This window comes from Ranitomeya variabilis, chromosome 1, assembly GCF_051348905.1.
Source record: "Ranitomeya variabilis isolate aRanVar5 chromosome 1, aRanVar5.hap1, whole genome shotgun sequence".
NCBI classification, from domain to species: domain Eukaryota; kingdom Metazoa; phylum Chordata; class Amphibia; order Anura; family Dendrobatidae; genus Ranitomeya; species Ranitomeya variabilis.
In genome coordinates, this window is record NC_135232.1 from 1,019,824,135 (window position 1) to 1,019,841,604 (window position 17,470).

The following is a 17,470-nucleotide window of genomic DNA, read 5'->3' on the forward strand; positions in this document are numbered from 1 at the left end:
CAGGGCACACCTGTGAAGTGAGAACCATTCCCGGTGACTACCTCTTGAAGCTCATCAAGAGAATGCCAAGAGTGTGCAAAGCAGTCATCAAAGCAAACGGTGGCTACTTTGAAGAACCTAGAATATAAGACATGATTTCAATTGTTTCACACTTTTTTGTTAAGTATATAATTCCACATGTGTTAATTCATAGTTTTGATGCCTTCAGTGTGAATGTACAATTTTCATAGTCGTGAAAATGCAGAAAAATCTTTAAATGAGAAGGTGTGTCCAAACTTTTGGTCTGTACTGTATATATATATATATATATATATATATATATATATATATATATATATACACAAATATATCTATAAAGATTTATCTGTATATATAGATATGTATTGTACTTTCCTTTGTTAGCTTATTTTACTTCCTTCTGTCCCAAGAAGGATGATGCAGTACAGTTTCATTGTCCAGTTCCTGCTTCTTTAGAAACTGCTTGCAACTGCTGCCCAACAAAACAGTCGGTGTATGGAAATCTCCGAATCTGAGTGTGGTGGGGGTTCGTATACAAACAGTTTTGATATAACGTTCAGTTATTGACTAGCAGCAGTTTAAAGCAGCTTCTAAAGGAGGATGAACTTGGCATTGAAACAGTACTACAGAGCAGTGTTTGAAAGAAAAGGAAGCAAAATAATGTAATAAAGTATATCACAAAAATTTGTAACTTTAAAATGCCTGAAGGATAACTAAGAAAAGTAAAAAAAGTTTAGTTACTCTTTAATGTATGTTCCATAATCCTGATATTCCTGGTCTCTAAGGTATATATGAGGGAGCTGATTTCTATTTGGGACACCAGACATTATGGTCCATACTCAGGCCTTGCCAGGAACAGTAAACCGGTCCACGTGGAAAGGCTTAGATGACTCAAAACAGGAGTCAAAGGCAGACGTTTCCAAAATATAGACATGCGTACAATTTATACATTTTTTCGGCTATGCGCAATGGGTTTCAGTATTCAGTATTTTATATAGTAGAATGATGTCCCAACAAATGCCAATGGTTAGGCAATGTGGCATTTTTTGACCCTTACTGTAGCTGACATTGTTAAAAAAAAAGTATTCCACACTGTTCTTATTTTGTAGCAGCCAGCAGTAGATAATAATCTTTTGCACTTCCCTATTCAGGTACTAAAAGGTAAACCGACCTGACGGAGGCAAAAAGGGCACATTTGTGTCTTGCTTTTCTTAACTGAAATCCTTTTAAAGGGAACCTCTCACCAGAAAAAATGTTATTAACCTGCAGATATGGGGTTAATCTGCATGTTAATAGCATTATTATCCTACCCAGCACCTGCACTTAGCCAAACGCTGCGGGGAGAAAATGAATCTTCTTCCCCTGTCAGCGTTTGAGTTTCAGTCACAGGGGCGGCACCGGTTCAGTCATCACTCTGAGTTTACAGAGCGGCACTGTATCCACACCGCCGGCCCTGACTGACACTGGCTCTGCATTGGGGCCATCTGTCAGTCCGGGCCGGGGAGCGATTACTATCTCTGCTCGATTTTCTCAGAGCAATGACTGAACCGGCGCCGCCCCCGTGACTGAAACCCAAATGCTGCTAGGGGGAATAAAATTAATATTCTACCCACAGTGTTCAGTGTGCAGGCGCTGGGCAGGATAATAATGCTATTAATCTGCAGATTAACCCCATATCTGCAGGTTAATAGTGTTTTTTTCTGGTGACAGGTTCCCTTTTATACCCCAGCTCCTTTTCCTAGCATACATGCCAAATATAAAGCTTTACACAGGATGCAAAGATCCTAAAACTGTTACTGAGTTTTTCGAGCATGCTCGGGTGATCTCCAACTATCTTGGGCGTGCTCGTAGATTATGTTTGTGTCCCTGCATCTGCATGATTTGTGGCTGCTAGACAGCCTGAATACATGTGGGCATTCCCTAACAAACAGGCAATCCCTGCATGTGTTCAGGCTGTCTAGCAGCTGCAAATCCTGCAGCTGCGGGGACGCAAACATAATCTCCGAGCACGCCCAAGATACTTGGAGACCACCCGAGCATGCTCGGAAAACTCGGGTAACAAGCACACTGGCTCATCACTATTACTGACTTAAAAGACTATTGTCACCCACAATTTTTTTTTTCCACAATGGTCACTTTTTATACAGGGCTTAATATGACAGTCATGTCTATCAAAGCAATGATTATTGCCCGCAGCAACCAATTACTACGCAGCTTTCATATTGTATTTGACTCTGGAATAAAAAAAGCTGTGCTGTGATTGGTTGCTATTGTTCTTTTTTCTTGTAGACAGTTTCCAGAAATCTGCCCCATTATCGTCATTTAAAAAAAAATACAATTTGAGACGGACACTTTTCATCCGGGTTAATTACACTTTTGAAAACTATGTTTAGTGCCTTAATTTTGGTGACTTTCATGACTTCATAGACTTGTTCTGTTACTGTTTATCAGCAGATACATTTTCTGAGAACAGTTTGGCAGGTAACAAAAACTATAGCTGTAACATTAGTATAAAACACTTTATGGAAAAACTAAAATATTGTAGTGTAACCAGCAAGGATGGACAGACAGTAGTAAAATAGTAATAAAAATCAGAACCAATTATAACAAATACATTATGAGTAGTAATGCGCGAAAATACTCGTTACTCGAGATTTCTCGAGCATGCTCGGGGGTCCTCCGAGTATTGTTTAGTTCTCAGAGATTTAGTTTTTCTTGCCGCAGATGAATGATTTACATCTGATAGCCAGCATAAGTACATGTGAGGGTTGCCTGGTTGCGAGGACCCCCGAGCATGCTCGCGAAATCTCGAGTAACGAGTATATTCGCTCATCACTAATTATGAGCTAAAAAAAATCTAATTATTTCTGAATGGTTCGGAACTCAAAGAAATACAATTCAGAATAAAATATTTAGTATTCTGGAATTTACGCTGTAATAATGTAAAATGAAGGTGCTCGCCCACCACAGTCTTACACCAGTTCTTCCATGCTCTTCCCTTTTGTTCTGAATATCAGTAATTATTATTTATACGTTTTACAAAATGTACGCAATGCTACCAAAGTCACGTTGGCAAATTGCACTGCAAGTTGAAGGCAGCCATCTTTAACCATTAAGAGCAAAGAAAAAAGAAAAACCCATTGATGGGTTGAGTCAAAGGAGAAAACCTGAAAAAAAGTCTAAAAATGTCAAGAATTAAATCTCGCTCTAATAATGACACAGCTTAGCCGATCTCCATCCAATTCCTATTCTGCAATTCTAATCGAAGCTGATGCAGTTTTATTATTTGACAGTCTACAAATGGCATTTGTCGTATTTATTAAAGATGGCCGCCATGAGAGAAGATTTTGGAGCTGTTGAAATGTTGCTCTACACTCTGCATCGCTCGTTCCCCAATTTCAGTGTCACCCGTGTGTGCATGTTCCCCAGAAGTTGCCATTGTGTCTTTTGTCGCTGCATATTTCTATACAGTCCAATATCTAGATATTATGCAGGCTAAGATGTCTGTGCCAAAACTGGTGTTTCATGGGCGAGCACTTTCACGATCTAACGTATTACTAATACACCTTTAAAAATGTCAGCGCTATAATTTCCCCATTAATGTCACATTGACCTACAACAAATGTTACGTCCCCCACTGAACAGGTTAACTGAGACAGCGGCCCTCTCGTCTCTGAAAGTCCTAATTATAAGGAGGAAGCGGAGCCATTAGAACATTTTGTATCAAGTTATGCAGGGATAAAAGTCAATTAGGAACCACATTTTAAGGAAGAAATAAAAAGCAACGGGCACATTCAGCTTTATAAAGTACCTTGCCTTAAATTCTGCTTGCTAAGCAAAATATGCCCTCCAATTTACAAAGATAACGCTGCTAATAATTAGGCTGGAGGCAGGGAGACATAATATCCTTGTTAATAACTGGATGGCCCGCTTTCATATTGTTAGTAAAATTTAATCAAGTGGAGGTCTTAGATGTTAACCATTTAATAACCACTATGTGTGGTAGATACACTAGAGATAAAGAGATAGATGGATAATATAATATAGATAGATAATTGATAGATATGATAATATACTGTAGATAGATAATAGATAGCTAGATGATGTATAATATAAGATAGATAGATGATAGATAGATAGAAAGATAGATAGATAAATAATAGATAGATAAATACGCTATGTGGGTCGATTAAACCTGCCACATATTCACTTTAACTATGGAGTGCTGCCTCTTTTTTTCCTTGTAGATAGATAGATAAGTGATAGTTAGAAATATAAATATATAGATGATAGATGGATAGATAATAGATTGACAGATACTGAAAACAGATTGATATTGTAGCTAGCTAGACACTGTATATATTGTATATATTTCAGATACTGTACATAGATAGATGCTGTACATAGATGGATAGATATTGTATATAGATAAATACTGTAGACAGACTGAAAGAGATACATAGATAGATAGATAGATAGATAGATAGATAGATAGACAGACAGACAGACAGACAGACAGACAGACAAACAAAAATGAAGGCAGCATTCCCAAAATAGAAAATTATAAAAATGTAATAGCCCATAGTGACTGTAATGCGTTGTTGTCACTATGAGCTATTACATTTTCCTAATTTTCTATTTTGGGAATGCTGCCTTCATTTTTGTACATACGGTATATTGGAGGATTGTTTTGATAGATGAATGAATGGATAGATATATGATAGATAGATATATAGATATATGATAGATAGATAGATAGATAGATAGATAGATAGATAGATAGACAGACAGACACATTTGAGTTGAGGCAATGCAGAACATCCACCTGTAGTTCTAAGAGAAAAACGATGCATCCCAATGAGTTATGATAGCAAACGGAGAATGAAAACTTGTTCATTACACGATATGAATCAGGGAACTAATAGATTATAATGAGGTGAAATCAAACATAGAGAGACGTAATGTTCTATTCTCATGATAATTATTGACACTATTGTGGAGACATAATTAGACAGTCCTTTTATAGTATGTCTTCTGACAGATCACATGGAGTTTGTACTATTAGTTCCAGTAGACAGCGTTACCTTATTGTTTCCTCTGTATAACCTGTTACTCAAATAATGAGTCCAGACCGATTGCTTATTAGATTATTGTTTAGTTAGTGTGTATTGTTAGTGTCATTATTATTTTCTGATCAGTTTTTTCAGGCTTTGCTCGCTTTTGCGTTCATTAATTCCATTGTTCTGCAACGCCATCAGGACAGGGCAATGTAAATAAAGTCAGTGCTGGGTCCATCACATTACAGCCCCTCATTGGCTATAATGGCGTTCATCAAGTTTTTGTCATTTGTTCCATAATTTTACTTGTAAAAATAGTGCAACACGCTATGTTATTTTTATCCAGTAAATGTGATGGAATCTTTGATGGAGGCTCCAATAGAGATAGGAACATAGACTAATGCTCCATTTAGAAGGGTCCATGTGCGGCACTACAATTGCCTATTCATACAGACAGATGGAACTACTGATGGCACCAAACGATCTGTAATAGATTCTTCCATGTCCAGATTCCTCCTTTATTCTAGGCAGCACAAGTCATGGTTACCTAGGGCGATTCGAAGGCGAGAACAAGAATCTTTTGTGCAGCACAAAAAAATAATTCCACCCGACAAATGAGCATTCTGTTGTTTCATCAGGTGATCGTGATCCTATGTAGACTGCACGATTATTGTGATATGTACCTTTCTAGGAACGCTCATTCACACTAATCTTGCAATGCAAACCTGAGCCATACATATATATATATATATATATATATATATATATATATATATATATATATACCGTATATATGACGATGCATGGAATAAATGAAGTATTGTCAGCAGTCTATTATTTTCTTTCTTGTTTTCTCCATTTAGTGTGTTATTTCTTCCATGTTGTCATTTGTCATGGCATTAGCTGTGTATACAGTTGTTACACCCATAGCACAGTGACCCAATATCATTCTCAGACTCCAGGTTATATGTAGGTATATCCACATTCAAAAATGTATTTGAAATTCTTTAAACAATTTTTCATTCGTAGTCTCCTCATTTCTAACTCCCCTTCATCGAATGTTGCTTATTAACCGCCCCTTATCCTCAGTATTCAGGCCACATCCTTATAGTTAATCTAGCAGATGCAGTCTTTAGCTATTCCAAGACTTCTTAACCTCGGTGACTGCACATATAACCTCACAAAGCTGTGCTTTTAGCTACCAGCTTGCAATTCCTTACTTTTTTTCTGGTACTGCTACGCTAAAGTGTTTGTCTCCTTGAAGCCAATTACTTTCCTTATGTGCCATTAGTATATAGGGATATCTTATGGGGGGAGTCTCATTTAGATGTCAGAAATAGTATTGATGGGGTGAAAACCGACCCTCCACCACGGGATGGAAAAGTGAGTACATATTTAACAATTCTAGTCACCATACCTGATGCCCCTATTTGCCTTCCTCTGCTCAGATTGGCATTTTGTTCCAAGATGGCTATGGTATTGGCATCAACAGTGCTCTGGTAAGTCTAAACCTTGCCTTCTGTGTGTGCTCTGGGATAGGAAAGCCAGTGGAGCTGTGGTTTAGAATTACTACGGCACATACCCATATTGGAAGCGGGAAGACAGGAATTAAAACCTGAGCCGATATGCAAACAGAAGACGGCACATAGGAGAAATGAGAAATGTATAGTTACTTTTCCATCCTAGGGTAGAAAGTCACTTTAAAGAGACTGTCCAAGTTTTTCACCAAAGTCTACAACTGATGAATCCTCACACCATGCGCAGCTCACGCTGTTGGGATTCTCTGATGTCAGTGGCGAGACGGACTAGTCATACTGATTGCCACATTCCAACTAGTCTTGCGCAGCCTTGCTCAATACAAGTCACATGACCTCTCAGTCTCACCATCAGCATCAGAGAATCCCCACAGCGTGCACTGTTCGCCGAGTAAGGATTCCCAAGTCTGCAGTCACATAGAGTGGCTGCAGATTTTCTTGAAAAACCAGGAACACCCCTTTAACTTCCACCCCCTTGTCACCCAATCAGTCACAAAACAGTAAACCATACACATTTTTTTTACATTCTTGTTAATTTTTTGTCTACAGACCATCTTCAAGCTCTCTTTTTTTCTAAATGATCACATCCACAAATTTATTAAGGCTGTTTTTAAAAAAAATAGAGTTACCTTTTAAATTTTTTATACTGAAACATAAAATGGCTGAATGATTAAACAATTTTGGGCAAAATCCTGATATATAACAAACAGTTGCACAAAAATGGTGCGAGTTGTGATGTTTTTACTCCTGTCTGAGGCGGAGCATAGTCGGAGAGTGTGTGACCGAGCACGGAAAGCAAATTTATCATAGTTTACACCACAAAAGTGACTGAGTACAGTTCCTTGAGGTGGCATACAACAGATGAAAGACGCACCAAATTTGGCACATCCTTCTCCAGGCCAAAAGGCCAGTCTTGATGAATCAGGGCCTTAGTGACCATGACACATATTTTAGTTTAATCCACTTTCCAAACATAGATTAAAACGATCGGACTAGCTATATCCTTATATATCCAACCAGCCATACACTGAATTTAACAATACTCACAGATGCTATATATAAACACTGCTTTAATTAAGTTCCCATAGAGAAGTTTTTCTAAAATGAATAGCAATTAAATTTTTCCTTTCTTTATAAAATAATCCTTACAGTTTTCTTCAGTGTAAAGACCATTGAACGTTGCTTATTTTTTCTTTCGTTTATTATGTTAATTTTTAATATGTATTGTCAGACTTGAAGACATTTGAAACCTTTTAATACTCAGATCTATTAAAATATTGTAATTTGTTTCATAAATTTTCCCTTCTTGCTCATAAAAGCAGACAAGATAGGATATAAAGGTAACACTGCAAAGGCCCTAGGGAGACTGTCACAAAGAAAACCTCACTTTCTGCTCTGTGTCTTGAAGCACGTCACTACCGTGTTTTTGTTGAGTCTTATCAATGTCTTTTCTCGTGGTCCTTCTGGTATTTCATTTTGTCCGTCTTAAGTAACCAGATCGCACAGCTCCTATGTTACGTTGAAAATCCTGTCCAGTTTTGTCCCCTCTGTTTGCAGCCTGATTTCCCCCGATGTCTGTTAGATTAGTCGCTAAGCTGCTTCACTTTATTTCTGGGCTTTTGCTTCTTATGTGAACAAGGAATGTACTCTCGGCACAAAGTACTGTCACCGGTTGTCCTGGTGGGTACTTTATGCAGTTATGGAAGCACTGTAACTTCACATGAAGGCACGTCTACCCTGAGACCAGATAATGGAGGAACCGATGTATTTCAAGCTCAATACCACCTATATATTGTTGAACTTCTCAACGATTTTTGCAGAAATTTATGTCTAATTTTGGTCAATCCATGGTTCTTTATCTAGTTTTTTGGGAGCAGGAAACTGAAGTTCTTTGTCCTGCCAAAATAATGGTCCCAATTCTGGAAACCAAAAATAATTATCAATATTGGAAAGCAAACATTAAAAAGACACCATGTTATCTGGTCGTCAGGACCGTGTGATCTAGATAGACTTCTGGTGCCCTCCTCAACGTTACGTATGGCTAATTTGAAGACACCATGATATGTGCACTTCCGCTCACCCTTCATGTGCTCTTACAGTGCTTGTGCTGTTGATGATGAAGGCCTGTAAGTGTCTTATGTTTTGTTCAATGACGCCGAAACCTCATGGATTTCCCAGATCACTTGATTTTCTCCTTATCTCTGTGTCATTGCAGAAGGATGCCCGGGACTCTGTAACAGCAACGGAAGATGTACTTTAGACCAAAATGGATGGCACTGTATGTGCCAGCCAGGTTGGAGAGGAGCAGGATGTGATGTAGCCATGGAAACATTGTGTACTGACAGTAAGGACAATGAAGGAGGTAAGATGAAATAGCTATTCTATTTTTTTTTACATGTATTTACTTTTGATGGGTACCTGACATTTTGTCAGCACACCTCATCGTTATATGAAATGGATTCTTACAAAAACAAAGCTTGCTATTTTTTCAGCTAAATCCAAATCTCACTAGACGCTATGATGTGGGCCTTCCGTGACCTTTTTTTTTCCGTTTTGCAGTCTAAAACTGATGCTTATAGACACATTTTGAACAAATGCCTCTAAGCTCCATTTTTTTTTCAAAGTGATGTGTTCTTATTTTGGTTCCTTTGTGTTTGACCCGCCACATGGGGACAGTGAAGATTATTATGAATAGTATTGAAGCTATGTTGATGCCGATGACTTTTAGGACTTTACGGTTGTTGAAAATGTATTCAGAACGCCAGCAGGTCTGGAGGGGCATTAGCCGATGGAGCTAAAAAGGATGCTTATGCTTTAGGGTAATGCAAAGTAAAGAAGAGTAAGGGGAATGTGTCACTCGCTGCCAAATTTATCTTGGATAGAACAGAAAAATGAATACTAAACTGCTAATTTATCTTACAGTATGCCCTAGTGGAGGACGGGAAAAGGGAAAAGTTGCTTGGCAACAAGATATATCATTAACGGGGATGGCTCAAGCTCTTAAATAGGTAAAATTGCAAACTGCTTGTAAAAACAAGCAACTTTGCAATTTACCTTATATTAAAAATACCCATCATTCTCAAGAAGGTGGGATTCTTAATCTTATAGTGTAAAGTCCTTCGCTGAGGTTATCGGCTAGCCTGCAGTCTCAGAGAAGCCGGTTACCTGGGAAAGGAGTATGCAAAGTGACTCTTTACAGAGGAAGGAGACTCTAGTGCCACCTACTGGAAGTAGCAATTCTAAAAGTCTTACCCTGGCATGTCACTCTCCATAAGGAGAAACGTTACCACTTAGATCCCTGTCTGAGGCCTTCCATACATCCAAATCACGACTCGTACTATGCACTGAGGATGGGCAACACCACAAAACACATGTCTGCATATTGAGATTCTTGATCGGCCCTTATCCTAAATCCTTTGTTAAGGCTCGTTAAAGGGTCAATATTGACTTTTAGGATTGCTATTTCTAATAGGTGGCACTAGAGTTCAAGTCCTTTTCCTACCTGAAGAGACAATTTGCATATTTAATTTCCCAGAGGAACATTGAATGGCCTATAAGTCTCCTTACCTTGGCATGTCAGGCATGTCACTCTTCACACGGAGAAACACTCTTTAGACTCAAGGAAAGTAGCACACACACCATTTTCAGGCTGTATGATTTAGAGCTAAAACTGCTATCAGCCTGGGAGAGTACACAGTTTAGACCCGCACCCATTCTATATGCACCCACATATGGTAACGCAGTACATACGCAGAACACAAAATACAGGTCATTCTCAAAATTGCAAGTTATCCCCTATTCATAAGATACTATCCAACTGCTGGCCCCTCCAGTGATCCTGACAACAGGACTCTATACTCTGACAACTGGGCTCTGCATAATGGAGCATAAATATGTATGCTCGGCCTCCTTTCCAGTCATTGTCGATGGTGCTGCCAGAGAAATCAGAGTGCAAAGCTTGGCTATTTTCTGCAGTCCCATAGAAAGTAAGAGGAGTGTAGGTAGATCGTGCACACCTCTTCTCCACCTAGGAGCTCAGGATTCAGAAGGCTTGTTCTCAGGATTATTGAGAATCCCAGGAGTTGGACCTCTAGATAGCAGCAAGTGTTTCCATATCCAATGAGTAGGTGATAATGTGCTGTTTTAGGAATAACCCTTTCAGATGCCCATAGTTATTAGACCTCAGTTGAAACAATTGTTTTCCTGGTAAGTGATCAAGCTTTTCTGCTGACCGATCCCTAATTGTCAATGTTTGAAATGAAGTTAATTTTTTGCCTGATAGTTGGAATAAAGATCTTCCATTCAACAATGTTTCTTAGAAAGAACATCTTCTGAAAGATTATTTATTAGTGGCCATGGTCATTGCTCATGTATGGACAGTAACGGCCATTGTTCGCCTGCCGACTGTGCATTTAATCGCATTTCAACCATCAATCTACCCACATCAAATGTGTGTGGTCAACTTTAATGACAAAATTCCAATAAGACGATTGATAGAACTGATGGAGCGCTGTGAACCGTGTTCGTCCTGCTTCCCATCCCAAGAAATGACACCCTTAATTAAAACAATCAATAGTAGCACTCACATGAACTCACACATATATATCTTTAGTAAAGTTATGTATTATTTAGAAAGAACAACATCCTTATAATCTTTTTATAAACATATTCCGTAAAACTGGAGTACTTTTATTACATGGTTCCCAGAGGCATTGAAATATTTTGTGCTTTCTCCGGCCACATTTGTAGCTTATGCTGTAGACTTTGGCATTTATGCCACTCAAAGGCATTTCAAGCAGGAATATTGCATCTTATTTAAGTAGCCCTTGAGTGCCGTTCGTGATTACAGCTCCGGCTATTTGAAGCCGCGGCTGATTGGATTGTGTTCGGCACACGAGCATTCCTATGTAAGGAAAGGGATTTATTTATTTCAATTCCAATCTCCATAGCGCAATTTGCTCCAGCAAAGTATTTCCATGATACATATTGCCGCCATTCCCAAAACTCCAGGGGGCAGCAAAACTTCCAAGAGATTCACCCAATGACCCGCCATAAGTCAGCAGCTGTGTCTCGACACAATTACTTAAACAAGCGGCTTGTGCTATTGGCACACATTAAGCGCCACTCGACAATCATGAGGGCAAACCTGCTGAGACATTCAGCTGAGAATAGATCCTTGCAAATGTGCAGCAATATATGCATTTTTCATTTTTAGATTGTCTTCACTATATACATACCTGTGAAGTCCAGGCCAAAGTTTAGATTATCCTATGAATCTCTGATTATAGTGCAGCCAGTGCCTTCTGCTGGGAAATATACAGATCATTAGTATGTTCAATCATCAAACGCATAGAAAATATAGAATCAGGTGAATAATCCCTGATCATTGTTTTTATTAATTTTATTTTTTAAATAAACTAATGGATTCTAATAAGAGATTAGATAAAAGTAACTCATACAGTATAGTGGACGAGGAGAAAAGAAGCAGTGATAATGAACTCCCCTCTCCGACCAAATAGTCCCCCTGTGTGCAGTTCTCCATTCTGGTTTAGCCATAACTCGGTGCAATATTTTAGCCTTAAAGGGAGTCAGTTATCAATTTTTCACAACCGCATCTGAAAACAGCATGATGTAGAGGCAGAGACCTCGATTCCAGCGATGTGTCATTTACTGGGCTGTTTATTGCAGTTTTGATAAAGTCACTGTTTTATCTGCTGCAGATCTATCAGTTTTCTGAATGCTGAGCCTTGTATAACCCCGCCCACACCATTGATTGGCAGCTTTCTGTATAATCTACCAATCAATGGTGGGGGCGGGGTTATTCAAAGCTCATGTACATGGAGGACTACATGGCAGCAGGTTTACTAGTATTCTAGTGATAGTCTCCTGTTGATAAAATTGTGAGTTTATTAAAACTACAGCAAGTAGCCCAGTAATTGATACATCACTGGAATCAGGGTTTCTGTCTCTACATTATGCTGCTCCTGGATTGGGTAACAAAAACTTGGTGATAGATTTCAAATAAGCTCCATATAAAGTTAAATGCATCTCTGATTTACCATACACAGTTGGATTAGACATAAAAAAAAACTCTATTCAAAAACATTATATATGCTGCATATTATTAAATATTTTAACATAGGGTAATAATCAGATATGACTCTCCAACAATCCACCAATTTTGTAGGCCATGAAATGTATTAGCTTAGTTGTTTACATGCAATATAACAACTAGTAGGAAGCTGGTTTTAGGGTGAAAATGGGTCCTCTTACATTTTGGTGTCTTGATGAGCTTTATAAGCTGTGCATTGAGTGAGAGCAGGCAGCGACTGATCGGAGTATTCATCAGCTGCCGCTTGTGTTATAAATAAATAAATACATTTAAAAATTACGTAGGTTTCCCTGTTTTTTTTATAACCAGCCAGGCAAAAACTGACAGCTGCGGGCTGCAACCCTCAGCTGTCAGCTTCAGCAAGGCTGGTTATCAAGAACAAAGGAGGCCCCACAGTTTTTTCTTTTTAATATTTAAATAAATAATTTTAAAAAACGGCTTGGGGTCTCCCACATTTTTGACAACCAGCCTTGCTAAAGCAGGCAGCTGGGCGCTGGTATTCTCAGGCTGGTAAGGGGCCATGAATATTGACCCCCACACCCAAGCCTAAAAATAGCAGACCGCAGCGCCCAGAAAGGGAACACCTATTAGGGTATGTTTCCACGTTCAGGAAACGCTGCGTTTTTGACGCTGCGTTTTTCCGCAGCGTCAAAAACGCAGCGTCCAGATGTTACAGCATAGTGGATGGGATTTCATGAAATCCAGACTCCACTATGCGTTAAAAAACGCATGCGTTTTTGCCGCGAAAACGCATGCGTGGTGCGTTTTTTCAAAACGCAGCATGTTGCTACTATGAGCAAAACACGCAGGTACACCGCAGGTGACCTGCCAGTGACCTCAGGTGCAGTTTTGGTCAGGATTTTACCTGCATAAAATCCTGACCAAAGCCTGAAGCAAAACTGAACGTGGAAACATACCCTTAGATGTCACCTTTGCACTGTCTGGTTACATCAAGCCCATTAGTAATGGAGAGGTGTCTATAAGGCGTCTCAGGTACCAGAAATATCAGGACAAGTGAAACCAGCCTAAGACATTAGATACTCTCCCCTCTTTCATCAGTAATTTTTAACACTGAAAGAAGAGAGGGAGAAACTGAGTAAAGGTACCTTCACACGAAACGACATTATAACGATATCGCTAGCAATCCGTGACGTTGCAGCGTCCTCGCTAGCGATATCGTTTCGTTTGACACGCAGCAGCGATCAGGATCCTGCTGTGATGTCGCTGGTCGCTGAATAAAGTCCAGAACTTTATTTGGTCGTCCGATCGCTGTGTATCGTTGTGTTTGAAAGCAAAAGCAACGATACCAGCGATATTTTACACTGGTAACCAGGGTAAACATCGGGTTACTAAGCGCAGGGCCGCGCTTAGTTACCCGATGTTTACCCTGGTTACTAGCGTAAAATGTAAAAAAAACAAACAGCACATACTCACATTGCGTCCCCTGCAGTCTGCTTCCTCCTCTGACTCAGCGCCGCAAAGTGAAAGTGAAAGCAGCACAGCGGTGACGTCACCGCTCTGCTCTCACTGTACGGCGCTCAGTCAGTCAGGAAGTGGACGCAGGGGGACGTGAATGTAAGTATGTGCTGTTTGTTTTTTTTAGATTTTACGCTGGTAACCAGGGTAAACATCGGGTTACTAAGCGCGGCCCTGCGCTTAGTTACCCGATGTTTACCCTGGTTACCAGGGGACCTCGGCATAGTTGATCGCTGGAGAGCGGTCTGTGTGACAGCTCTCCAGCGACCAAACAGCGACGCTGCAGCGATCGACATCGTTGTCGCTATCGCTGCAGCGTCGCTTCGTGTGAAGGTACCTTAAGGCTACGGTCACACTAGCAGTATTTGGTCAGTATTTCACATCAGTATTTGTAAGCCAAAACCAGGAGTGGGTCAAAAATACAGACTTGGAGACGTGTTCCTATTATACTTTTCCTCTGATTGTCCCACTCCTGGTTTTGGCTTACAAATACTGATGTAAAATACTGACCAAATACTGCTAGTGTGTCCGTAGCCTAACTGATGAATTTATAAAAATAGGTGAAGGACATAGACACTTTGCAGCAGCAAAATGGTAGAACATGTTTTAATGAATGCTATTTAGAATCTTATTTAAAGTGTTTTTTTTTCCTCTGGATTGATCTACATTTACATAGAGTGACTGCAAATTTGCAAATTCCAATCAATTTCCATACCAAACAAGCAGTGATCACTGTCACGTGCCAACTAGACTTTTGTTCGATTTTATCTGTAAAAAATCGAGAATGACTGCAGAAATTTAGCTGAAGCCTGGAAAGCCGTTTAACAAAGTTGTACATAGCCTTAGGAGCTCGCTCATACTTAAGGGCTTACGAATAACTCAGAAGAGTGCTATCCGATGTTTCATCTCATAGCTCTCGCTCCAATGTTGTACCGTGGAGCAGTGCCGAACAGCGTTTATGTTCTCATGCCAAGTCAGCACGAGAAAAAGATCGCTGCATGCTGCAATTGGCAGCATATATCAGACGCTGCACACCCATCTATAAGTGTGTGCAAAACATCAGACTCCACTCAGATGTCTTCCGAGTGCAGCCCAGTATGCACAGACTCACAGAATGGAGAAGATGGAGAAATTAAGTTCTCCATCTTCTCCTCACCTGTGATCCGACTCTTGCTTGCGAGTGAATTGGGTGACAGTAAAATGACAATCGGCTCATGCTCGCAGCGGAGCTAATCCTTTGTGTATGGCCAGCTGAGTCGAATCTTCCTCCGTCAGAGAGGAAATAATGGCTCATTGGTTTCTATGTTTGGGGGATGACTTATCTTTTAGTGAATACAGTAGTTTATTCTGAGTGTTGCTGAAAGTTCACTGCTTGGAAACATTGTGCCTTCCATAGTATGCTGGTAGCCATTGTGCTGGCAGAAAGAAGCTCTATCGGTAAATCTCCTGCAATGATAATCTGGTATCCAGCCATAATGCAGCATTGTCTCTGATCTTATCGGCTTTAGTCTCATGTGAACAATCCCCTTCCCACCATACGGAGTACACTTGTCTCTCAATCCATCCCAGTGGGGTTAAATAAATGGAGTGTGAACTAGCAGTCAGCCAGAGCAGCTTCACTTGAGCTCAGTTTGGCCGGGGCGAGTGGTTTCTGTGGGTTATACTAGATAATAGAGGCTACTGACGTGCGGAGACAGAATGAGAAATGTTTTCTCCAGTTCTATAGAGCCAGATTCATAACCATCCGTCATTCGCTTGGGCAAGTTGCTGATAAACTCCACACAAAAATAACAAACAGTTTGTCCCTGCATCTTAGCTGGTGAAAATGAGATCCTTCCTCTGATTGATGTCAGCAGAGAGGCTTGTAAAAAATGCATTTCCAGCTGATTAGTTCAGAATGTGTCAATCTCATGCAGTTTTTATGACCCACACACTACATGCCAGATGTACATTTGCTTTTTATAAACTAACAGAGATGAATTACTAAATGCTAGTATTTTCCCCTTGGACCCAAACCCTATTATACCCCGGAGAATAAGGGAACTTTATTTTGTAATAAATCATAGAGTGCTCCTTTATGTCTCTTTAGGAGCAGATAGAGGTATTTCCTATTACTTCTTATTAGGAGCCTTGGATTGGGTATCACATATTCAGCTGGTGATATTGTGCCATCAGCGTAGAGAAATGCCGGTGTGATTCCGTCTGACAGATCTTCTGCCGGCACCTTATGATGGCACTCAGAAGATGCCTTCTTATATTTCATCTGAGAAGTGCATCGCGGTGATTTCAGAAGTCCATATTATATAGATTTTTCTAGAGTCTTCATCATGGCGAGGAATATAAAGAATGGGTTGCTACATTTCAAAAATGGAGTTTTAGAATAGAGACATTACTAAGGTAAATTAGCGGGCGTGTGACAGCTCTACATCACTCTTGCCGCCACCGGCCTGCTGATACCCGTACTGATAACGGTTATTAAACTCCGCACCGTTTCAGCATCTAAATCACATTGTAGCGAGTGTAAGCGTGGAAGATGTGCTACAGCGGCACGGCATCAGCTTCTGAGCCAGGACCCACTCTACAGCTTAATCTAATTAAATTCAGCTCTCGGAGAACACAGACACTCCAGCAGGTCTCGATGTGCGGTGACATCGTCTCAAATAGGCAGAGACGTAACATCAAATCGACTTATCCCCTCCTATCTTGTCTCTTGATAACATATTTAAAGGTAGCGTAACGCGCCACCGGAATCAATTCTCCGACAAACGATGACTTCTTGTTCTAGATCACAATAGAGTTGGCTGTAGATCAGCGTTGAAGGTGTTAATAAAGTAAGGACGATATAATCCTGATGAGTGTGAATTCAATCAAGGTGCTTTCTTCTGGCAGATGGCTTAATCGACTGCATGGACCCGGACTGCTGCTTGCAGAGCGCCTGCCAGAATCAGCCGTACTGCCGAGGCCTACCTGATCCACAGGACATTATCAGCCAGAGCCAGCAGTCACCGTCCCAGCAGGCTGCCAGGTCGTTCTACGATAGGATCAGCTTCCTCATAGGACCTGACAGCACCCATGTCATACCCGGAGACAACCCCTTCAATAAAAGGTAAAGCTGTCATCAGTGCTAAAAATGGAACGCCAAGGGTCTGTTACCTGGTGGGGAGATGATTTTCGGCTCCTTTATGCTTTTATATAAAAAAAAGAGCAAAATCACCCACGTCTATGTCAATAAGTTTACTAGCATCTTCTAATTGTGCATATATTAGCTGACT

At 40.1% G+C, this 17,470-nt stretch overlaps 1 protein-coding gene across 11 annotated transcripts in view; it reads left to right on the forward strand.

The window, feature by feature from the left end:
- TENM3 (teneurin transmembrane protein 3) overlaps positions 1 to 17,470 on the forward strand; it is a 1,770,339-nt gene that overhangs the window by 1,494,987 nt on the left and 257,882 nt on the right. For 7 of the 11 annotated variants that reach the window (XM_077279546.1, XM_077279548.1, XM_077279552.1 and 4 more), the window contains 3 exons: positions 7,930 to 7,950; positions 8,826 to 8,972; positions 17,088 to 17,304. In XM_077279546.1, coding sequence (XP_077135661.1) covers positions 7,930 to 7,950; positions 8,826 to 8,972; positions 17,088 to 17,304 — 385 coding nt within the window. The remainder of the gene's footprint in view (positions 1 to 7,929; positions 7,951 to 8,825; positions 8,973 to 17,087; positions 17,305 to 17,470) is intronic. The other 4 variants (XM_077279547.1, XM_077279549.1, XM_077279550.1 and 1 more) reach the window with 2 other exon arrangements.